Below are 25,567 nucleotides of genomic sequence, written 5' to 3'. Positions count from 1 at the left end.
TTCCTCTTATCTCAGAGAGGGAAAGATGCCTTCTCTCCACCCACTCTAGCCCCTGCCTTCTCAAGACTATGCCCCTGTCAGTTAAAACACACACACACACCGTCTTTCCCAATCCCCCACCTCTTACCTCTTCTTTACTTTTTCCCTCCTTGTCTTCAAACCTGTCATACATTCTGTCCTTACCTTGGCTCTGTGTTGCCTTCCGGCTACTTCCTTCCATTTTCCTCCCCTTTACAGACAAAATTATTAACTTGTCTCAGCAAGTCCCTCACCTTCCATTCTCTTCTCAAACTGCTCTGGGATGGCAATAAGGTTCTCCCACACCACTATTGCTCACCTCACGGGTTTCCTTCAAGACCCTCAGTTCAGTGGGCAGTTTTTACGGCTGCCTCTGACTTGACTTCTCAGTCATATCTGTCGCTTTGTTAACCTGCCCCATCTTGAATCTCTCTCCTCCCTTGGCAGCTAGAATGACAGCTCCCCTTCCTCTGGTTTTCCCATTGCCTTTCTGAACACTGCCTCCTGATCTCCCAGGCTTTTTTTTTTTGCCTCCTAATTGTTAAGATTAGGGTTCCTCTGATCTTAGCCCTGGACCTGGTTTGTTTTTCTTCTTCCCTACCCTCTCCTACAAGATCTATTCCCCGTGCCTGGTTTCAGTTTCCAAACATTGGCCCTAGTCACATGTATCCAATTACTATTTGAGATCACCTGGATAGGATGTGTGACATACACCTCAAATGGAGTATGACAAAAACTGAACTCACCAGCTTCCTCTCCAAAGCCAGTCAGCCTCTAAGTCCCCTTCTCCGTGAGCAACACTCTGATCCCCCGAGTTGTACAAAAGAGAAGAGCTGGAGTCCTCCTTGACATCTTCGATCTCTTTCACTCTTACTTATCACCACCATGTCATGTTGGTTTAGCATCTCCGGGTCTCTCACTCATCCACTCCTCTTCTCCACTGCCATCACCCTGCGATCAGGCTACCATCCTCTCTCCAGGATGATTGCAGCAGCCTCCTAATTGGTTTTTCTTCCTCCACTCTTAACCTTATGAAGCTATGCACATATTTCAACACCCTCTCCCTGCTTTTTCCCTAGTACCTTCTAGTTATCTGTTGACACTATCTTATTTGCCACTTCACATCCTGACTTGCTAGACTAGATTTTCCTGGTACCTTGTATTCTACCTCAGAACCCTGATAACTTTAACAAGTTAATTATGGGTATAATTAGTTATTCAAAGTCTGTCTCCCTTTCCAGAATGCAAGCTTTAACAAGAATCCAGCTACATCATGCTTTTTTTTGCTAGGGTATCTCTAGTGTCCATCACAGTTCTTTGATCATAGAAAGTACTCAATGAATATTTGTGGAAAGGATGAATGGATAATAGAAAACATTAAAAGATCTGACTACTTAAAAGAATCTACATACCTAAAAGATTAAAAATGCTAATGAAAAACTAGCAAAAATATTTGCAGCCTGTGCAACAAGGCTTATGCCCTTAAAAACAGATTACAGCTACAAGCCCATAAGGCAAAGATGAACAGAAGTGAAGCACAGGGAAAGAGCACAGGGTGTAGAGAGCATGTTCAAAAGAGAATCAATGCAAATGGCCAATTAAACTGGAAGATTGCCCTCTCCAGTATTCTAGAAGAAATACACACACACACACACACACACAGTTTTTTATGTGTTGGCAAGGACTGGGAGTAGGCATAGTCTTATGTTGGAGAGCCCAGAATGGTGCATACTTTCCAGGAGGCAATTTATCAACATGTGTCTTAAGTCTTAAAAGTAATAGTTCCTCTTCTTTGGCCCAGTAAGTTGATTTCTAGGAATTTATCTTAGTGATATCAATAGAGTTGCATGCAAATACTTATTTACAAGGATTCTGTCCGCAGTATTACTTGTAATCATGAAAAATTCAAATAAACTTTAATGCCCAATAATAAAGGACTGGTGATTATAACAAAGCACATCCCCCTTTAGGCATCTATTAAAATACATGGCCCCAAAGAACATTCAAGGATTAAAAAATCAAAAGCCTGAAATTTGTTTAGGGATAAAGGAAGGTCTCAACAGACTATGTAGAGTATGAGTTAAGTTTTCAAAAATAAAAAACAGACATGCATAGGCATAAAAATTCTGGAAAAATATCTTTGGGTACAGGGATTATGAGTAATTTTGTTTCTTATTTTAAACTTTTTATATATTCTTAATATTCAACAAGTTCTGTATATCATGTCCATAATGAGAAAAACTAAATATATTTTAATTTAACAATAGTGAACTGATTGCAACATATGGCCACAGCTATATCTAGAGAGGCATAGCATGGTGATTAAGTGTATATGCTTTGAAGCTCACAGACAGGTGTTCAGTTCCCCTTTTACAACATAAGAGCTGTATGACCTTGAGCAAGCTGTTTAATTCTCTCAGCCTCAGTTCCCTTATCAGCACAAAGAAGATAGTACATCCCAAACAGAGCCATTTTGTGGCTTAAATGAAATAATGTATGTAAAATTCTGATCAAAGAGTAAGTGCTTAGTAAAAGTGCCTGCTTTTATAATGCCAAAAATATAAATAGGCCCAGTAATGATTTACATGAATCATAATTCCCCAGGGGGTTTTAACTGGAAATTTGGGGACATTTTATGGTTCAGCATCTTCCAGGCTGTTGTAATGATGGTGGATTCCAGCAGAAGATGCTAGCAGGAAGACTGACCTGGCTACAAAAGCAGCCCCGGGAAAGGCCATGCTCATTAGGACAGAATGCTGGCATAGATCACGCATTCACCTATTCATCCAAACAGCAAATAGTTATTAAGCACACACCACGTGCCAGGCACCAGACACACACTGGAATGACAGCAAGCTGTCTCCTTGGAGCCAGACAGGCTTAATTTAAGTGCATTGGGGTTTAAAGGCACATAGTTCCTATTGTGTTCAAGAATTAGTCAGGAAACCGAGGAAGTACTTTCTAGAACTGGGGAAACTTGACAGGGTTAGGAAAACCATAGTACCCAGAGGGCTAAGGAAACTCACTTTGTATTCCCTAGAAACAATCCTAAAATACAGGCCTAATCCAGATTCCCATCTGTTGGTAGGGTTGTGATCTGTTGTCTTCCCTGCCCTGATCAGAAGTAGTCCAGGAATAGACATCTGCAGATGAGATGCTCTCTGCCTTCCAGGACAGGGTCATCAAACTGCAGCCTGGTTTTGGGAATCAACTCTTACTGGCACACAGCCATGCCCACTAATTTATGTATTGTTTATGGCTCCTTCTGTGCTCCAAGGGCAGAGTTAAATAGTTGGGACAGAGACCATATGGTCCACAAAGCCTGAAATATATGCTATCTTGACCCTTTACAGGCACCTGTTTTAGGGCAACAGGGCTGGAGAAGTGAGATGGACAGTGACGTCAAATTTATCACCTTTTCCTTATGTAGTTCCAGGAGCTGTTCCTCTAGAATCCATCCAAGGGGGACCCTTTGAAGAGAAGATCTACATCCAGTGGAAACCTCCCAATGAGACCAATGGGGTCATCACGCTCTATGAGGTAAGGATGCCCCTTTCACTGCATTAATTGGCTTAGCTTGAATTTATTCAACTCACTTCAGCCTAAGGTTGATGAATATCTACTGTGTAGCAGCTCCTGGCGAGTTTAATGGTGAGTGAGACAACTTCCCAAGAGGCTTCTAACCATACAATGGAAAGAAAACACAAGAACATGCAGTCATGCTGTGCTGATATTCCCCAAAACAAAGAACTCTGGACACACCATGCATTTAGGTGATTATGGTGGTTATTGATCTCTTTAGCAAAGGAGTCAGAACTCAGGGAGTTAGATTGTCCTGGTATAGCAGAGAGAGCCAGGCCTGGGAAAGAGTTGTTATAATTCATCTGGGAAACTGATGCTCATGTACTGCCTGCTCCACCCACATCAGTCCCTAGGCTTTGAAAAGAATCTCAATACCATTCTCTACCCTAGGGTACAGGGTTCTTGAGCTTTAAATTGCTCTGTGGCCAAGGAATATTTTGTCATCTCAGGTGATGCGTCCAAGGCCCAACCCACCCCTAAGCATTAGCAAGATCTTGTCATGTCAGAGATGGAGCAGAGCATCCTCAGTCAGCAATGTACCTCTCAAGCCAACACAACGTGGCTTTCTGAAAACTTACAGATCCAGAACAAACTCTATAGAAGACCATTGTAAAAAACACAAAATTCTAATAAGCAGGCTTAGAGAGCTAAGATTCAAGTATGGGGAGGTGACAAGATGACCATCTCCCCAACCTTTATCTTCTGAGACACCATGAGATTGCAATATAGGATACGAACAGAAAAACACAGCCATGAGAAAGAAAGGGCCTGGATGCTGAAGCTGGAAAAGTGTAGCCTCGTATCCTGCTCTACAATAGTCTCAAGTGATCTTTTGCAGGTTCCTCCTCTCCCCAAGCCTCAGTTGCCTCATCTGTAAAATGAAGGTGGTAATTGCTGCTTCAGGGTTGCTGTAGGGAGTCCAAGGAGAGAAAAGTCATAAGCATCCCAGGCTGAAACACGTGCTACAGGCACATGGGGTGGGGAGCATAAGGCAATGAGTGCTTATGAAGAAACTTAAACCTCTCAAGAGTGGACTTGGGGAAGAATAACCCCAAGGGAGGGTGAGCTCTGGGAAGGAAAGTCAAGGTGTACTTGATGAGGGAGAAGAACTGAAGACTAACCTGTTGGACCCAGAACCTCTCTGGAGAGACCTGGGTGGCTCTCAGAGAGAGGAGAAGACTAACCAGCATGCACACGGCACTTGGGAAAACACCTTCAGAAAAGGCCTTGTCTCACTAACCCAAGCATGCCTCAGAAAGAGCTATCTAACATGTCCATTTTGGAAACTGCAGGGAGCTTGGCACAGTTCTCCAGATGAGCATATGGAAGGCGGTAGTCATCTCTCTGCACAGACTTTTGTTTTAGGAGCATTACATTTTTCCCCTAATAGGATTATGCACTGGGCTGGGCTGCAAAATCCTTTATTGCTATTTCATGATAAGAAGAAAGAGATGGAGGGAGAACAAGGGTGCAGACACAATTGTGAGTAAGACATTCAGTTTGAGCACATGGGGTGGGGAGCATAAGCCAATGAGTGCTCATGAAGAAACTTAAACCTCTCAAGAGTGGACTTGGGGAAGAATAACCCCCCATAAGGGAGGGTGAGCTCTGGGAAGGAAAGTCAAGGTGTACTTGATGAGGGAGAAGTACTGAAGACTAACCCGTTGGACCCTGAACTTCTCTGGAGAGACCTGGGTGGCTCTCAGAGAGAGGAGAAGACTAACCAGCATGCACACAGCACTTGGGAAACCACCTTCAGAAAAGGCCTTGTCTCAATAACCCAAGCATAGCTCCCCAACAATGAGGCAGAATTCTATAGCAGTTTCTCTGGAGCTGTAGGTGCAAAGCTGGGTCCAGACTGGGAGAACATGCCCTCCTCCTTATATCTGTGTGAACTCAGGGCTTTGTGGCTTTTCAAAGACCAGATGCAAGGATGTTGGCATTCCCATGATGGACTTCACTGGAAACAGCTGCGATGAGCCACCTTCAAGAAGCTTCTTGAGTGCTATGCAGCTATAGTTACAAAGGTCTAGAGCCAGAAGATGGCAATGGGCTGGCTTATTTGTAAGCATTTGAGGCTACCTTTTGGGAATATGCCAAAATTTGGGGGTGGGGGGGAGAAGGTGGAGATGTTGTGAAGGGAACTAGGGAGGCGGTGGGCTTAGGTCACTGTACTTTGAACATAAACATGATAGTGAGGCCCAAGTAGGTAATTGTTGATTTGAGGGCCAGACAGCCTAGATATGAACCCTAGACTGACTACTTACTTGCACAGTCTTGGGTAGGTTTATCAGGTAACCTCTCAGAAACTTAGGTTTCCCATCTGAAAAATCAGGATAATACTAGAATTTGTCTTGTCAGTTTTCTGTGAAGCTAAAATTAAATACATGCTTAAAACAGCATTTGATATCTATAAACAATATAATAAGTATTAGCTCTTATCATTACATAAAAATGAGAAAGTTGAGACCAGAGAGATGTAGTGAAAAGAACAAAGTCATATAGCCAAGGTGACAAATTCATGTCTCCTGAATTCAGTTGATGTTGTCTCGCCCCTTGTTCCTAACTCAGTGCAGTCCCCAGACCAGAAACATCAGTATCCCCTGGGAGCTGGTTAGAAATGCAGCATCCCAGGCTCCACTCCAGACCTACTGAATGGGAATGTACATTTTAACAAGATCCCAGATGATTCACATGGGAACTAAAGTTTGAGAAGCCCTGCTCTAGACCACACTACTCTTCAGAAAGTTTCAGCAGTTGACAGGAGAGCATGTCATCCTGAGGAAAGAGAGAGGGAGTCCGCTGCACACTGGGCTCAACCCAATCCTGCCCCAGGCTGTAAGCAGGAGACCCTTGCCTCCCTTGCTTTTAAAGACATTTATATCAGCTTATGCATTTATGAGGCAATTTCCAGATTTAATTGAATGAAACCAATTTGATTTTTAGAATTAGGTTCTGCTTGTAATTTCTACAGAGAAATCCATAAATTACAAATCACCCCCTTCTGGCCTCAAAAAAGCAAATTTCATTACAAAGAAAAATAGGATAACACAAATTGAAGAGGTAGCCGAGACTGTTTGCCAAGTCCAAGGTTGTGTCTAGGAGGACACAAAGTCAAACTGAAAAAAAAAAAAAAAACAAAAACAAAAAAAACTATTTTCTTTTCTTCTTTCCTTTTTCTTATCAGGACTATGTAAATATTGTTAAACACGGCAAATCCAAATACTATGTTAAGTTGACATGTCCTTCCCCGTTAGGCCAAGCCACACCTCTGGGTCCATCCTTGCACAATTCTGCCCCGACCCCAAAATCTGAGTGGCTTTGAGAAAGTCTCATTCTATGTCTAGGCACCAGGTCCCTTTTCAGGCTTCAACTAGTTAAGAACCAAAAGAGAAACTTAAACCTTGCCAGTGACCAGAGTCTTCAAAGGTAAAGCAATGATGCCACAAAGGATAAACAGCTACTGCAAAGGCCCTGAGGGGGGAACAAGCTTGGCATGTTTGAAGAATAGAAAAGAGGCTAGAGGGGCTGAAGCTCAGGGAACCTGGAGAACAGTGATGAGACCATGTGGTAACCACAGGGATCAGGGGCAGCTTACAGCTCCTAGACTTGGCAAAGAGGCATGAAAAGCCCTGGAAGGTCTTTTTTTTTCTTTTTTTTTTTAATTGTAGAATATAACATATAAACATAGAAGTGCTAACTTTCCAAGTGCAATTTAACAAGTAGTTAGAGAACAAATTTCAAAGAATATTATGGGTTATAGCTCCAGTTTCAGTTATTTCCTTATTGTGAAATATATATACAAAAAAAATTATCTTTCAAAGTATGATTTAACAAGTAGTTATATATATATGAAATTTCCAAAGTTGTTATGAGTTTCAGTACCATAGTTTCAGTTATTTACTTATTGTGAAATATATATACAAAAAAGTGATAGCTTTCAAATTACAATTTGACAAGCAGCTATAGAACAAATTTCAAAGGATTCTATGGGTTACAGTTCCAACATTTCAATTCTTTCCTTCTAGCTATTCTAATACCCTAGCAACTAAGAAAAAGAAAATTATATAGAGATTCAGCATTCATAATCCTTTGTTAAATTCCATCTTCTCTGTTGCTACCCCTTCCTCTAGTTCAATCACTTTCCCAATCTTCAGGGATGTCTAGGCAGTGACCACCCTAACCTGTTCTTGTTGATACGGGGTGTTGACTTTATGAGAACAGGGAACACATCTGGTTGATGTACTTGAAGAGGCTACTGCCTCTGGGTTTTGGAATTTAGCTGGCATAAGAGTTGTCTGAAAGATTTAAGTTTCTGAAGAATAAACTTAGTGAGTGAAACTTTTATTGAGTCTCAGATAGGGTTTTAAGTAGAGGAATGAAGAAATCAGATTTACATTCTCAAAAGAGCACCCTGATTATTGTGTGGATAATGTGCTATATAGGGACACAAGCACCTTAGAGACATCTGGGAAGTACACCAGGAGACACGGGCATTGCCATCATCTACTGACATTGCAATGCGGGCTCAAGCTGTTTATTGGGAAGCCTTGTATCCAGGCCAAAGATGTGAAAGCTTTGTCACTTCTGCCTCTTTCCTGCTGCGAACCCCAGCTTTGACACCCTCCTTACCATGATGAGCTACCTGGAGCCACCAATGGTCCAAGTCTGGGCCCATCCTGACTCCGGGATGGTAGTCTAACCCTGACCCTGTTGCCACCCAAGGGCTGTAGAACAGCCTCATTCTGCAGCAGCCACAACTTCTCTCCCTGTCCACTGAAGTGGGAACTCAGGTTATTTATCAGACCCCACTGAAGCCGGCCTGATATCAGCTGTGGTAAGAAGTATAAGGATGAATTAGAGCATGGCCTCAGATCTTCAGGGATTTGCCCTTTAGTGGGAAATAGACTGCACCCCTGGGCCACTTCCATAACAAAGGTAACAGTAAAGGCCTCAGCATCAAACCAGCAGGAGCAGCATCCCCTGGGGCATGTCAGGAATGCAGAATCTCAGGTCCAGTCCAGCTCCACTGAATCAAAATCTGTATTTTTAACAAGGTCCCCAGATAGTTTATGTGCACGTTCAAGTTTGAGAAGCACTGGTCTAAGAAACACTCTAGAACTCCACAATCTATATCTACTTTGGATTTCTGGTCCTATAGATAAGGAGATGTGCCCAACCTCTATGGAACTGGCCTCCCTTCTGGGGTATAACTCAACTGCAGGCATAAATGTGATATAGTTTATACACAACAGCTTTAGAATCATACAGACGTGAGTTAGAAGCCCAGCTTTTCCACCTTCTTGCCATGGGACCTTGGGTAACTTATGAAAACTAAAAAACTCAACTTCCTCATATTCACAGTAGGGCCAACAATACTGCTCCTGCAGGGCTGTAAGAGTGCAGTTAGAGCATAATTAGGGCCCACCCATCCCACCTCCAAAGCCTCAGTTCTGGGATATTCCGGCCTCTTAACACAATTATAGCACTTCACAGGCCCAGGGATGCAGAGATTTGCTAATGGCACTTCTTTTCCAGGAGGTTTGACTTGCACATTCTCTCACTCAGCTGTGGCCTCAGATTATTTTTCCCCAAGCAACAGTATTTATATTGTCTCTGTCTCCCTCTGTCTGCATCCCAGGCCACCCAATACCTGACCTCTCTCAACTGTTCTCCTGGGCAACTCTGCTCTAGTCTCTTACCTGGTCTCCCTGCACCCTGGATTCCCCCAGTCAATTCTCTGCCCAGTAGCCCAGGTGATCCCTCTAGAGTGCATAGCATCCCACATCACTCCCTTGCTTTACACCATAGTAGTGTCCCATTGCATCTGGGACACCTGTTGCATCACCATCATCTATGAGCTTTTTCCACGTTGAGGACCCTGCACCCCTCTCCAGGCCCACCTCATGCCTCATGTCTCCATAGATGGCTTGCAGCCACAAAGGCCTCCTCCTGTTTCTAACATCCCAAGTCTACCATTTCCCTGACGCCTTGGCACAGGCTTGCTCTTTGTCTGGAATGTTCTTCAATGCCTTTTGAGAAAGGACCAAAACTATCCTATGCAAGGGAGCAGTAGGGAGAGCTAGGGGTTATCAGCTGGCCTGGAAAGCTCTGCTCACTGCAGACCTTGCGGTCAATGAATGAGCTGAGGAATAAAGTGGGGTCCATCATGCAGAGTATTTTCACCAGCATTATGGAAATCATGCCTTTAGCATGAGACTCTTCCAGAGTCCTGCTCTTCATTTGAATGAGATATCAGGGTTCCCCAACCAGGGCCTGAACAGGAAGGAGGAGGATGTGTTCTCTTCCATTCTGACTCAGCTCCCATGAACAACAACTCACCAAAAACATGGACCCTCACAACTGCAGGCAGGCACTTATAGTCTGAATGAGGTCACCAGGGAGAACAATCCAGCCAAATAGTTGTCTAAAAACTCTTCAATAAAATCATTTAGAACAAGCTGTTCAGAGTTCATGAAAAACAGTAATCAATATGTGTTTCAGTTCAATTAATTGTTCTCATCTCTGTCCAAAAATAAAAATCACGCAGTGTGAAGAAATTGGACCAGAAGATGTTATACTAGCAACTGGGTTAACGAAGTGTGAAAATATTTAAAATTCAGACATGTGAAGCTTCCCAGTAAGCTTTTCTGTTTAGCAGTCAAAATCACCAGGTTTCTAATTACAGTGTATAAATCTGAGAAGCTTAAAGGGAATGAGAAGACCCTAATGAGGCAGGAATGGGTATCTTGATTATGCTGGAGTTGATTGACATTTATCTTGCAAGCTATTCTAGGGGCCTGGCGCTCACTGTTAAATAAAACACAGACTTTGCCTAAATGAAAACAAGGCAACATTCCTGTGTGGGAGCACCTTTAAGAGGTATAATAGGTTGGAGGGTGGTCAGTATTTTCCCAGCATACAGATGGTCAGATTCAATCTGAACAAAGAGCAGGGACCCTGTGCCGGTTTCAAACTGTTACGGACCCCAGAAGAGCCATGATCTTTTAATCCAGTCTTGTTGGGTGGAACCTTTTGATTGAATGTTTCCATGGAGATGTAACCCCCCAACTATGGGTCAGAACTTTGGTTAAATTATTTCCATGGAGATGCGACCCCACCCATCCAGTGATTAGTTCACTGGAGTACTTTAAGAGAGCTCACAGAAAGAAGGAGCGCAGAGAAGCTGAGAGAGACATTTTGGAAAGAAGCTAAGATATCTAATCCAGAATTTGCCCCTGGGATAATCTAAGAGCTGACACAGACCCAGACACTTGTATGTGTGGACACGAAGATGTTTGGAGATGGTAAGCTAAGCGAGTTTGCCCCAGAGATGCTAAGAGAGGACCACCAGATGCTTAGAAAACACCCCGGGAGGACAAGCGAAGATGCACAGGAGCTGGGAGAAGCTAACAGAGACAGAAGCCCAGAGACGTTTTGGAGACAGCCATTTCAAAACTAGAACCCAGGAACAAAGGACCAGCAGACACCAGCCACATGCTTCCCAGCTGACAGGTGTTCCAGATGCCATCAACCTTTCTTTAGTGACGGTGTCCTCTGGTTAACGCCTTAGTTTGGACACTTGTATGGCCTTAGAACTATAAATTTGTAATCTAATAATCCCCTTTATAAAAGACAATCCATTTCTGGTATTTTGCATAACAGCAGCTTCAGCAAACTGGAACAAGTCCCATGAATCAACATTCCATCAGAGCATAGCGTGAGAAGGCTGGGTGCATGTTCTAAGTGGGACTGGAGCATACACACACATTGATGGAGAGAGGGGGACAGGCTGCGTGGAAAAGCTTCTGAGCAGGCTCTCAAAGGGAGAGGCCCAGAATGATGGATGAGCACATACCTCCTTCTATCCTTTAGCATGGCCACAAGGCCTGGTTGGGCTCTCTGTCCCAGACATATCTGTGATTCTGGAGCATGGAGGAGCAATAGGGAAGAACCGATGAGGTCCAGATGGGCAGGAGGTAGCATGGGCGGGAAAGGATCAGCTGGAGAGTGACTAACATGGTCCAAGGCAAGAATTTGCATAATTCAAACTAGATCAACATTAATTAGAATATATAATTTACATAATGCAGGCTGCTATTGGGTATAACTGGAGCCAGCCTGGTAGCTAGGATAAAAGCACTTGTTTCTTTTTAATTGTTCATGCCAGAAATCTGAGAGTTATCTGTGTCCCCCCAGCTATCACCAAATAATAGCTCCACCTCCATCACGCCCTGGCCTGAGCCCTCTTAATTGACTCCCGGCCCCCATCCCCTTTCTCCACACAGCAGCAACTTCATCAGTAAATCTTATCATGTTACTTCTCTGCTCCAGCTTCATCTTAGTTTCAGGATACCAGAGGGGCCTGGCTCCTGCCTGCCTCTAACTTCATCTCCACCCTTCTTCCATTGTTTGCTTACTGCCCCCCGGCTTTCTAGCATTTTCTGAAGCTCACCCAGATCTTTCCAGCCCACATACTTTGTGAATGTCGTTCCTTCTGCCTGTGACCCTCTTCACTTTATCCTCCGCACAGCTGGTTCCTTCCCATTCTCCACCTCCAAGAGGCTTCTCCCCTTTACTGTCCACTTCACCCAAAGTGGTTCCCCTCTGCTTTCTCTCTCAGCATGTCACACCATTTTCAGTCTGTACTTATTTTTTGTATCCTTTAGTATCATCCAGTCCCCGAGTGGACCTCTAGGCCCTTGAGGGCATTGGACCATATTTGCTCGTTTTTGTTTCAAGGCCCTAAATGGTGGCTCGTAGGCAGTATGTGCCCAAGTATTCCTCACATGAATGTGTAGATTTGTGTTTTATCTTAACAAGGAGTAATGATATTTTTGCCTAACTAATTAGTGGTTCTCCAGTCAGGCTAAAGATTGGAATCACCTGGAAAACCTTAAACACTATATAGACAGATGGATAGACGGGTGGGTGGATGCTTGGGTTTCACTGAAGTCCAAATAAGTTAGAATCTCCGGAGGGTGGGTTTTACCCACATTTGTTTAAAAGCTCCTCAAGGAATTCTACTGTACAGCCAGGGATGAGAAACAACACTACCCAAAGCGCATCCAGTCGTCCACTCTCTCTGATGTGGTATCCTAGCCAAATGCCCACCAGCAGAGCTGGGTGCCGGCCCTTCCCCATCTCACCCTCACTCTGCCAGAATCTACCTCTGATGTTAGACTACCGACAACCCTATCATGCAGAGGCAGTTTTTTTTTTTTTTTTTTGTTTTTTTTTAAGGCTTAAATTCAAGAAGCATTGGCCTTTTATTCCCCAGAGGTTGCTAAACAGTTTGTGGAGTAATTGAAGACACATAGGACAGCATTAATCTGTCAACATCCCTTTGTGTTTTACAAATGGCATCTTGCAACTCTTGTGCCAGAACCAACCAGACACTACCTTTCAAGTCTTCTCCCCTCTCCCATATAGTGGACGGTGGTTCTGTCATTTTGTGAGATGGGGGGAAAAAAAGATATACACACACAAAAAAAAAAAACTTAATAGATTTGCCCGGAGGCCTTCCCTAAATCTTAAAAGTCAGGGCTCTGGGATGTCTGCAAGCCATTTTTCCTGGCCCTCAGCTCATCACTCAACCTCCACAGGATGTTTCCTTTCCAGAGACATGGAAAAACGCAGGCATCCCTGAGTGGCTGCCACACACAGGCCTGCTGGCTGACAGGGACTGACAAGTGTTTCAACAGAAATGGCTCTGAACTGAAAAGGATGATTTCTTGAGTTTGGGAAGGAAAGGAAGTTGTGTTCTGATGTAAGTTGCATTTGTGTGTGTGGGTGCTTCAGAGCTGCCTGTCCTCTATTTGTGAAACATCAGGAATGTTGATACATTTGCCCCGGGGTGTTTTTTTTTTTTTTTTCTCCTATTACAGTACACGTATTTGTGATGGAACAAGACAGTGTGACAGTGGAGAATCAACAGATGCATAGGACTGTTACCAAAAGCAGAGCAGGTCATGTTCCCCTGGTAATAAGATTCATCATAGACATTAATCATTCATTTCAGCTTTAGGAAAAGGGTGGGGGGCTGCTCTTTGGCAAGTCTTCCTGCAGTGGGCACATGGAAATAAGTGTTTGTCTTGGTGTGTGCCTGTGTGAGCATGTATGTTTGTGAGTTTATGAGTTGTACATTGGGATGTGTGTGCAGATACCTATTTATGCGTTTGTTGGTGCCTGTGCGTGAAGTGTACAACCCTGGACCGTACCCAGCTTCCCACATTGCATCTTCAGAAATGCTGTTGCACTGGAGCATTAATTGCAGGAGACAGAGGCATGGATGAGGTCTGGTCTCCTATTCTGGAGGGACTCCAGGTCACCTCCTCTATGTGCTGTTCAAATGTCACCAGAGAAATTTCATCATTTCAATAGGCTCCCAGCTGTTTCATAAGAATTTCTGTCATAATTCTCCAGAGCTTTCAGTGAAGTTTGGATTTAAAAAAAAAATCCTGGTTAAATTTAATCCTATGCATTTATAGCTGTCCTAAGCGAGAGAAGGGAAGGAAGCGAAAAGTTAGTTCTGCATTTGGCACAGCGTGGGCTCTCTTTCATGTTCCTTAGATGGGGGGGGAACTGAGCTTTGATGCACTGTTTACCCAGAGGCCTTTGTAGAGGATCCCCCGTCCACGCAGCCGCAAAACTAGAGAGGGAACCCTCTCTCTGGCTGGTGTGGTCTTTTCACTAAGCTATGCCCAAAGGCAGTGTTTAAGCTGCAAAGTGTCTCTTTAAATATCACAAGTTGTTCCCTTTTCATCTCGGATGTTTTACCGTGTTACTTCTGTTGGAATTCCACCTGGTCTGGACAATACAGCATGAATTCACTGCTTTTAACTGGCCTGTTTTGGACAGAACAGCTCCGTGTTTGGGACCCACATAAAGGGTGTTTCCAGGCTTTCATCTATTATCAGGGAATTTAGAACTTCCATCCTGCAGTTTCTGGGGGACAAAATTCAAACTGTGATTTAGTAATTATCTTTTAACTGGAGTGAGGAGACGGCAGTGTCTCTACATCCCTCCCCCCTGAACCAGTGGGCCCCTTTTCTTTGGCTCCATTTTCTTGCATCTTCACCAAGAGAAAAATAGTTCCTAAAGACTGACATCCAAGTACAGGCCCTTGCCTACCTCATTATGGATTCCAAAAATAAACAAAAACCAGGTCTTCAGAACCCTTCAAAACAAATGTCATAAAAACGATCACTACTTGCTAGGTCTCTTTCATTTTCAGCACGCTAAGATAAGTGGATCATTCCAAGTCAATTCGTGAATTGCACAATTATAAAATTCAGGTGCCCTAGCTCAGTAATGCATTTGAATAAGTCACTTCCCAAGCATGGCTCTCAGTTTCCACATCTATGACCTGGGAAGTTGGACCAGATACACTCAGAGGGCTCTTTCTGCTTGACCAACCACTTTGCCCAGAATTGGATTAAGCTTACTCCTAGTTTCATGAAATTTTCCTCATTGGTCCATGTGTTGACCTCTTTTGTATTTACTTATTCATTCATTGTTTGGGCATCATTTAATTCAGAGATATTATCCAGTATGACTGTATACAAATCAACATTATGTCCCAAATCTACAATCATCTACAATAGATAACATGACGTTCCATTGACCAATGAGTTTACATTTAACACTCACAGAGCCCAGCTGCTAATATATAAACTTCTTAAAGCTAGGGAACTTGATTCACAGCTATGTTCCTAGTTCCTAGAGCAAAAATTGGCACAAAGTAGACACTCAAATATTCATTCATTCAAATTGGGAATACAATTCATTCATTTAAGGTTAAAGCAAAAGCTGTAATATTTACATATCCACTTCCTGATAATTGCTAGTGAATCTTAAAAATTTCCTCTTTGTTGACGTTAGTGACTATAACAGTGTTACATAACTTCTGAATGTAGGCGTGAAAAGTAAACCCTATTTGCACTCCCTCACACACCAACCATTTCATATGGGTTTATTTTCTAGTCCTTGTCCATCTGTGACATCCTCACATGTTATAGGTCACACTGACAGAGTGAAGAGTCAGTTTTTTGCAAACATTTTCCTGTTTCTATGTAATCTACTTAACTGTACCATTGAATGGCTGTGCTCCCCTGAGCAAGTAAGCCACGTTTAATTTCTTATCACTATTTTGGGACATATTTATTGATCTTAAGAACTATTGTCTAGAACTTAAGACAACTTGGGGAGATCAGAGTGACCTGGATCTCTTCAAACAGCTGGTTGGTAAAGTTTGAACTATTGCTTTTTTCTCTCAACAGATTTGTTAGTAGCAAGCAGAGGCATTTACCTGCCTTCCATTGATTGTGCTCAAAATAGTTCTTTGTTCAACAAAACTAGATCTAAGGGAGGGGAGTAGAACAATGCATACAAATATGGATGGAAATCTATAAACCTGCTGTTAGAAAAGGTGGTCATATTTCTTCCTTGATTGAAACTTAAGTGTGTTTACTTATTTCTTAACAAAGGGAGGTGAATATTGGGCAGCGGGTCCCTCTACTCTTCCCTAATATCATTCCAATAGACATCAGTGCTCAATCAGGACATGTTTTTCCATTGAACTCCGACATGGCCTCAGAATCCCTCTTGTCACAGCACCCAGCACCTCAAAAGGAGTTTCCACTCAAGACAAAGCCTGTTCATCACCCCTGGCTTGCTCTTAGGACACTGATGTGGGGATGAGCACAGCTCTGCACTCACTATCACTTGTCCTACTGAATCTGTCTTTGCAGTATCTGGGTATTTTTTCTGTGCTCTGAGCATGTTTGGGTTCCACACCTTTTTCACAATAGTTCTAGTCTTAGTGGGCTCTGTCACAGTGCCTGCAAGGGGCCTCAGCATTAGGCATCAACAGGAAGATGAAGCAGCCAGTCTAAGGTTCTGGAGAAACTTCCAAGAGACTGTAGCACCCACTGGGCAGCAGGGTACCCATTTGCCTGTGGACTAAAGCAAGATCCAGACATGTCAGTATCAGAGTTGCTCTCATTTCAGGGATGTTCTCATGGAAGTCAAAGGGACAGGAAGTGCCAGAAATGAAAACATGCAGTAGGCCCAGGATTTCTGAGGATCAGTCTATTTATAGCAAAGCCCTAGTGAGTGTGTGGAGGTACAGAGAATGTGTCCAAGTTCTATGTTAGGGGAAACACTACAGAGAAGCCGCCTTGTACAAAATGGTCCCATTAAGTGCCAGGAAGGGATGCATTAGGTACATAGGTAGCTATAATTTTCTCTGGGCTACTGGATAGCAAGACTATTCTAGTTGAAGCTGTTGCTGTACTCTTAGCCCAAGGCAGGGCTTGGCCTTCAGGGAGACCATGGAGATTCTGTCTAGGAGAGCCTAGGAAAGATGGGAGCTAAGAATGGACTTGGCAACAGCCTCCTCTCTCAGCTCTCTGCCCTAGTCCTAACAAGACACACTTATGCTCTCCCTGGGGCCCCCAGAAACTGGTCCTATGAACCCTGGTCTAGAATGCTAGCCCTTCATTTCCAGTATCAGCCACATTATCAACTGTGATGCTTAACTGCCTTCTTCATCCTTCTCCACCATCAATGTAAGCATATTATCTGAAGTTCTGCAAGGCAATTCTTTTTATTGATGTTTACCTGTGTTCTTACACAGAAGAAGGGAGCGATGCTCTAGAGACCTTCCTGAGAAAGATGCTAGAGGTAGACAAGTCTTCAGGAGAACAAGTCATCTAGAGATTCCCCATGACTGAAAAGTAGAGTTGGAGGACAACAGGAACAGTGTCATTGCTATGAGACTGTAGCAGAACTTCCCTTAAGGATCTCGTATACATAAGCAGCTCTGTGCACTCTCCTCACAACACACGTATGTTTGTTATGCAAACTTTTCTGTAATCTTAGCTTTCTCAATCCAGTTTTTAACAATACAATGTTACCGAAAATTTGGATCTCAGAAGGAAAAGAATATTTCCCAGCACAATGATTTTGCCTCATATTTTATCTTTGTTAATATGCATGTATCTTTTATATAACCATAATTATATAAAATTGGCTACAATTTTTCATTAAGAACTTTAGCACAGTCATGACTTTATAGCACCACAGAACAGTTTGTCTTTTTTAATGCCTGCATAATTTTTCAGTGAATGTATAGATCCTAACTTATTCATTCTTCTACATGTTTTTCTATGTTCTCTGTATTTCTGATAATACCATGATGGTCTTCGTGTATATGGTGTTTTATCATTGTGGAAAGAATGTGGCCTTTAGATTGGATAGAATCAGGATTTGAGTCCAGAACTAATATTGCCTAGATGGGTGACCTTTGGACAAATTAACCTCCCTGGTATTGAGTTACTTTACTTTTTCAAATAAAAAGTGTTAGGGGACTGATAGTCAAATATATAATTCTAGAGTGTTATAAGGATTTGAGATATGTCACAATCATAGCCACCCAGTAGCCATGCAATGTCATCACTGGTTCTCTTTCTCCTCTATTTGGTGTATTTTTGTATTAGATGTTGACATTCCCCCGTGTGAAATTACAGGGTTGAAGAGAATGAACACTTCTGTAACTCTTGATACATTTTGCCAAATTGCTCTCCAAATGGATTGCACCAGTGTGAGTGTGTGTTTTGAGTCTTGTGTTGAGTTTTTATGCCAATCACTGTATCTGGGAAGTAGGCCCTTGGCAGCACACCAGAGATTTATGTCAGCTTTCATGATACCGTAAGAGCTGGCTGATGTGTGAAGAGCTCATCACATGTTGGCAGATCCATTTGTAGTCTCCAAGGACATGAACGCTGGAAACACTCTTGCCTCATCAACTCCTTGTTCACTCCTCTCCTTTGCATTTAACTACAGAGTAGAGTGCCTGGCCCTCAATAATCACTTAGAGGGTCTGGGGACCCCACAAGAACTCTGAACTGGAAGACTCAGAGCCAGGTTCCTACCAGCTCTACCACCAGCTTACTCTACGATACGGGCTGGCTACAGCCTTCCAGGGCCTCAGTTTGCTCATCTGCAGAGGAGAAGGCTGAAGCAGTGGGGCTCAGAGGCCTTCCCCCTAAAAGTGTAGTCTGTGGACCAGCATCATCATCATCCAGGGGCTCCTCAGAAATGTCATAGCTCAAGTCCTCCTCCAAACCAGCTGAGACGACATCTGCTCTTTTACAAGACCCCAGGTGTTACCAGTGCTCACTGGAGTTTCCCAAGCACTGCCCTAAGTCATCTTTTGTCAAGCTGGAACATTCCCCAGAACCTCTCCCTACCCCATGGTCTGTACTACCTCCGGACTTCTCTGCCCTGCAGTGGAATTCCTCCCCTGCCCACTTGGATCTGGTGGGCTAGCTGTCCTTTCTCACAGGCCAGGGTCAGATCAATAGTCCTTCCTTGAGGTGACCAGAATAATTGTGCTGAAACACAAATTTGACCAATCACTGTCAAAAAAAAAAAAAAAAAAAACAACCCAGCTTCGGCTCCTAGTGGCTCTCAGAGAAGATATAAACTTCTCTTTAGCTTGACCATCAGGTCCCTCCAGGAATGACACAGCCCGTTGGCCTTCTCAGCATTTTCTGTTTTATACCTGTACTCCAAGTCCACAGGCTTCACATTACGACTACACACGCTGCACGCCCCTTGCTCCCTTCTGCCGTCTATGGAGCCTTTCCCCACACTTCTTGCATTTAAAGTCTACGTATCCTTCAGCATCCCATTCAAGGATCCTGCCAGGGATGCTTCATCCCATTGAGCCAGACAGATTAGGGGTTCCTACTTCATCTCTTATAATAGCACTTGTTGCCCGGTACTAGGTTTCTGCCTCAATCTACAACTAGACTCGATTCTTAGACTCACGAGAACACCCTTTGTTCACTGTTCCCTTCCCAGGACCCGGCCTATGGTGGGTCTTCCATGAATGGCAATTGTGCTGGTACCTTCCTCCCTTCCTCCAATCGTCTCTCCACCCTTCCCAGACTTTTTCCTGGAGATTCAGGAGCTGAATCTCAGACATTACTGCCTTCTTTTCAGCCACAAGAAGGCCAGACAAGAGAAGGAAGGAGGAAGACAGAAAAGTGAGGGAAGGATCTTTCCTGCTCCAGCTCCCCACCTCACCCCACCCCCCACCCCCCCCCCCCCGGGAAGAGCACAGCTCCCTGCAAGGTGGCCTTGTGGATCCTGGGAACTGCTCCTTCCTCCACATACCCCACCACACCACCACCACCCCCACCCCCTGCACCATACCTTGTTTCCCTCACCCAGCCCATGGCTTATAAATAGCGACTATTAAACCTCTCCTTGAGTTATCCATGTTTCCTGCTGGGACTCTGACAGACCCCTGTTATCACCACTACATCCAGTCAGTATGCTGAAAGAGGGTGACAGAGCAAGGAAGAAAACAGGCAAGCTTGTCCTGGACCACCTGGATGACTGATATTAAAATCAAAATGCTGACAGAAAGGCCCAACAACCAAGTTTGATTTATGGTTTCAAGCACAGTGGAGCAAGTCCAGCCTCTAAATGACAGCTGACACTCAAGGCAGTGTTTCTCAAACTGAAGTCTATGGAACCCTGGGGCGTGAGGCATCCCAAGAGTTACGCTTGGGGGTTTACAAAGTTGACTTTCAATGACCACTAAGGTCATCTTTAGTTTTCAATTTCTGTTGTACTTTTTAACCTGAACAAAATTCTTGCCATATATTACATGTTTAAATAGACAGTTATTAAAAAGGAAAGAAAAGGAGAAGGGAGAACAAGAGATGTTTACATTCCAAGACAGCAGGTTTCAAACCTACTTGAGCTTTCAAATTCAGTGATGTGTCCAAGAGAGGGAGGCCAGGTCTTCCCTAAAGCCACTGAGAAAAACTTCACGAGTGAGGCCAGAAAATACTTACAAATGGAGCCACAGAGGAATCCATTGTGCAGCCAGACTGGAAAGCCACTGCTGGAAATCTCTCTAGACTCCTCCCCACCCCTAGTTGGCATCTCAGCTTCTCTAGGACTCTTCCTCCAGCCACCCTGGATCTTCCTGCCCTTGGTCACCTGTCCCCCAAGATCCAATCTCCACACACAGTCCCAGCAAACACGGACAGCCTTTCACCAGCAGAATGGCCTAAGCTCTCCAGTGCAGCCCCGGGATGCTCCCTGGCCCCATGACCTCTTCAGCTGCCTTTCTGAGCCATGTTCCAGCTGCACCAGCTGCTTATGGGCAGCTTCCCATGGAGTCTGCTCTTCACCTCTGCACTTGGCATATGATGATGCCTTGCCTTCAGAGTCCCCCTCCCTCACCTTCCTCCTGTGTGCTAGGATAGTGCTCAGCTCAGTCACAGCAACCATTGTCTCTTTTTGCAAGATTTCCTCTCACCTCCTCCAGCTTATTTATGCCATTTCCCTGTGCAACAATCTTGAGTATACTTGTCATTGCAGTTACTACATCATGTTGTGTATGTGTGTCACACTAGACTTCAAGGCAAGGAGAGGGCCTGATTCACAAATATACCCCCAGCACCCAGAATAGCACCTAGCACCTAGAGATGCTCAACAGATGCATGAATTTGGGCTTTTTCTCCACTGCCGCCGCTGCCACCACCACCCCAGGAATTGACCTATCCAATTCCAGCTGAAGCAGTCATTTCCTTAGTGTCAGAGACAGACACGTTCTTTTCTAGTCCTTGTCCATTTGCCTAAATCCATCCTCTTCCATGTGCATATCAGATATGCACTTCTCTAACTTAGGATTCTTACCAGAACCATCTCCCTGTGAGTATCTTGATGTACTACATTCCCTCTTGGATTCTTATCTTAGGAAGAAAGATGTTGCTCACGACTGTTTTCTATTTGTGTCCTCACCTGAAAAAATCCCACCTTCGGCTGCAATGGCCAAGTCTATTTCACAATGCCCAGGAGCACTGCAATTTGCTACAGTTGAGCTGCACTTGTTGTGATATGAAGGCTGCCACATCCGTCCCCACAGACGCTGACTTCCAGTGACATGAGTTAATCACGCCAGAACCTCACTCACATGTGTAAATGAGAAAATCATCCCCAAATTAGGCACTGAGCAGATCTTGCTTGCTCTTTGAGGCTTTCAAGATGCAGAATTTCCCCTTTCCCACCCTGCAAATCCCATCAGACCAGCACTGCTCAGCTCCAGTGGAAGGAGGAGGTGTGAGCCATCCATTACCAGCCCTGGTGTTTTCTGCCCGGGGCTTGGGAAGCCATTGTTGGGAAATATATATTCTGACCCACAGGAGTCCTGCCCTTGGTGTAACCTTGAAAGCTATGATCCTGGTTGTAAGTTTCTATCACTAAATTGGGAGTATTTGTTTGCACAGAGAAAGTGCACCTGTGACACTAGATTCCCACTGAGAAAAGCCAGATTCTCTTTGTTGAGGTTTGGAAGAGCTTGAGTGTCCAAAGTCACTGATACAGCAGCAAAGGAAGTGTTCTCAGGGACAAACACTTGTGATTATCCCATCTTCATCTCTATAATGTGTGGTTAGTTTGGCAGAGACCCACAGGGGGCGGTTATGTTGAAATTTATCAAAGACTTTAAATTTTCTCCAAAAAGTTACTTGTTTCTACATATAAGATGTACTAATAGTAACAGAAAAAGAAAGTGACGGCAGTTACCCAGATTCTCACGTTTTCTTTTTCTATGTTTCCTTCTCATCCCTGTCTATATGCATATGAAATTTTATACAATTGCAGTTATTGCATCTTTAGGTTTTTAAATGCTTTTCCCCCTACCTAAAATTGTATCAGTTACATTAGGATTTTAATGGCTGTATAACATCCCATTAGTGGTGCTGAGGCATGTGACATTCCCACAGTCCCCGTTATTTCACTATTATAAATGAAGATTGAATGAACATCTTCATACATATGGTTTTTCCTATATCTAGACTATTTCTTTTAGGTAAGTTTCCAGAATTATGAATCTGGTGTCAAAGAACACAGCCACTGATGTTTTTCTAGACCATGCCCTTTAGAGATTCATCCTGCCAGCCATCCACCCAGCTCTGAGCTAAGGGGCTGGAGGCCCAGAGGCCTCGGCTGCAAGGAGGCTGACGGGGGAGGGGTCCGGGGCACAGAGTAAGGCCCAGAGCGAGAGAGTGAGGGTCCCTCTGAGGAGGCGGTAGAGGGGACAGTGGACTATGAACCATGCAAATAGGAGACCCAGCCTAACTTTGCCACAAGGCCCCAGGTGATGTGCAGTTCCTTGCTTGGGGCCCAATTCCTCACCTGTAAATGGGGAGAATGAGGATGACTCTGGCAAATTTGCTACTATGCAGAAAAGAAGTTAGTGTGAAAGTACCTGGCGTGGAAATTGACACATCTCTGATCTTCTTTTCACACTCTGCTCCCCCAAACACACACAGTATCCACCAGCAAGTGTTCAAAGTGCTACTTTCCAAGATATTCTGAAGGCTGCCTGCTTGGGTCCTGTCATTCTTACTACCTCAGGCCAGCACCTCTTGCACCAACTACAGTTACCTCCCAACTTCCTGCTTCCACACTTGCCCCATGCTTGCTCCAGGGAGCAGCGAGAGTGGGGTTTTTAAAGCTCGGGTTCGTCCACGTCACTCCCCTGCCTGAAACCCCTCAAAGCAAGTGAGGGGAGCCTGAGCACACTCCCAAGCCCCTTCATCCCACCACCCCCCAGTGCACATAATTTACTCGGAGCCTTACTGAATAAGGTGCCATCACCAGCTTGAATCCAGCTCAGGTGAGCCTGGAAAGAGCCAGAGACCGTCTTTCACCTCTGCGCGAACACACCGGGTAGCGGGCCAGCGTTCTAGGCCGTTTAACAGGGCACCTTCCACGTGTCACATACGAGTCGCCTTGGCCCTGAAGGATGAAGGGGCTGGAAAACTGCCTTTAGTTCAGTGATGGCAACTTCTTTGAGAACAGGGAGAAGGTGGAGGAGCCTGCTAGAAATACCACATGTAGACGTGTCTTGAAGAGAATGGCAGGTTGTGTACCTCATTTTCCAGGAAAACAGGCTGTAATTTGATCTTTCCCTTTCTGCATGTGTGTTCAGGGGTCTACCTTACTCCAAGGAGAATCAGAAAACAAGGGGGAGTTTTGGGTCTACCAAGGACAGACAAGTTTGTGATCTGACTCTAGGTGAGTTGTGGCCTGAGGCAGGTTTGGGTCTTTCAAGCTTATCAAAAAGTAGCTGTAAATTCCTCCCCAGAGTGTCTTCTCTCACCATGGTCCAAGCATGGCCTGTGGGTGACTTCAGCCAGTGCCAGGGCCTCCTCCCCAGCTGCTCGGCTCTCGGCCTTAGCAATCCCCAGCCCCCCACTCACTCCTGCAACGCCTACAGGGGCCAGACGCATCCCAGGTAGGGGGTGGGCCCAGACTTGTTTACTGCCACATTATTAAGGGCCTTTGTAATCTGGGAGCAAGATAAGGTAATTGACCCCAAATTGTGGGACTATGGGGAAATCCCTCAGTGTTTCCTACATCAGAAACGAGTCCACCTGCTCAGATTCGCGAGCAACAAGCAACGCTGGACATCGAGGTGAGGTGAATCTCTTTGTGACATAAGCATAACAGGGAAAGAGAAAGAACACACCAGAACATCAGCAATGATTAGCCCAGAGATGCAGAGAATGGTGGCAAGTTACTTTCTCTCCCTGTTTTTTCTTGCTCCGTGTGGGGGTGTTTTCTACACTAACAAACATACATTTTGTTTATAAGCAGAACAAAGAAGCGTCTGCAGGTGTGGGGGAAGCAGGGAAATTGAACAGATCAGAATGAAGCACAAAGGCTCAGACACTGACCCAAGAGGAAACTAGCACTTCTTTCCCAGCCGGGACAACCCCAAACTCCAGGGATGACAATGGATCATCCTCAGGCCTCAGCTAAATATACTCCCATGATGACACAGCTCACTTTTTATCATCAAAATTATACCCACTGGTAACTGAGTCACCTATAATAGTCGAAAACATGCACACCCAGCAACTCCTAACCCAGGCTCTCTTCCAGACCCAGTCTGCACCTGCCCCAGCAGACAGAGGGCCACAGTTGCTCAGATGGTCACCTTTCCCCAGGAGCACCCTTCCTCCCACCGCACCTTACAATACCCAGGCCTGCTGTTGTGCTTCCCTCCAGAGACAGTGAGGCAACCACTCCCCCCGCCCCCCACCCTCCATGGGGACATGGGCATAATCGCATTTTACACAGCCATACTCAGATTTGCACAACCTGTGTGGAGGGAGCAGAGGAGCTAGCAGCTCCCTGTCCAGCCAGGCACTTGTCCTACAAGGCACCCCTCCCCACCAGGAGGCAGCGAGAGGGATTTGTCTGCTTTGCCAACCCACCCCCTGCCCCAACTGAGATCCAGCTGGCCTCTTACCTGCTCTGCTCCCTCGGTCCTCAGCTGACCCTCCACTGCCAGGAAAGGAACTGGAAGGGGAGGCTGGGAGGAAAGGAACGCTGAGGAGAAGGGGAAAGAAAAGAGGCAAAGGGGAGAGAGGCCCTGGAAGGTTTCTCATCCCACTCCAAGCTCCAGGGGTCTCCGACATTAGCACTAAAACCACATGGAACAGAGGGGGAAGCGGGGTCTCAGGGCCGGAGAGGCCAGTGTCTGGGAGGAAGGAGTCTGACCCAGAGAGGTACTCAAATAGGGAAGCTGTAAGTACTTTTTCTTCAAAACACCTGGCCCTCCCCTGCAGCCCCGGGCACACAGGCACCTGGGGGCTCTGCCCTCCTCCGCTCCTTGCGGTTTTCCTTGTGGTCAGGCCAACCAGGTGCAAGCACAGGTGCAGCTGGGCTGGGGCTCTATTCTAGGCCTGGCCCGCCCAGCATGACCTCTGCATTTGCCACACATGGGCAAGATGCACCTGTAGCATGTTGCAACACTGACACACAAAAGACACACGTGTGGCCACAGTGAAAAAATCCTCATTATAGCCCTCACATGCCCTCTCTAGAGCCTCATCGGAAGTCAGATTCATTCATTCATTTGCTTGTC

At 44.9% G+C, this 25,567-nt stretch overlaps 1 protein-coding gene across 8 annotated transcripts in view; it reads left to right on the top strand.

The window, feature by feature from the left end:
• PTPRT (protein tyrosine phosphatase receptor type T) overlaps nt 1–25,567 on the top strand; it is a 1,173,155-nt gene that overhangs the window by 812,296 nt on the left and 335,292 nt on the right. For all 8 annotated transcript variants that reach the window (XM_037810913.1, XM_037810912.1, XM_037810909.1 and 5 more), the window contains exon 9: nt 3,449–3,558. In XM_037810913.1, the coding sequence (XP_037666841.1) occupies nt 3,449–3,558 (110 nt within the window). The remainder of the gene's footprint in view (nt 1–3,448; nt 3,559–25,567) is intronic.

The sequence above is a fragment of the Choloepus didactylus genome, chromosome 19, assembly GCF_015220235.1.
Source record: "Choloepus didactylus isolate mChoDid1 chromosome 19, mChoDid1.pri, whole genome shotgun sequence".
In the NCBI taxonomy this organism is placed as follows: Eukaryota; Metazoa; Chordata; class Mammalia; order Pilosa; family Megalonychidae; genus Choloepus; species Choloepus didactylus.
The sequence above is the reverse complement of the archived record's forward strand: the minus strand, read 5'-3'. Positions and strand labels throughout refer to the sequence as shown.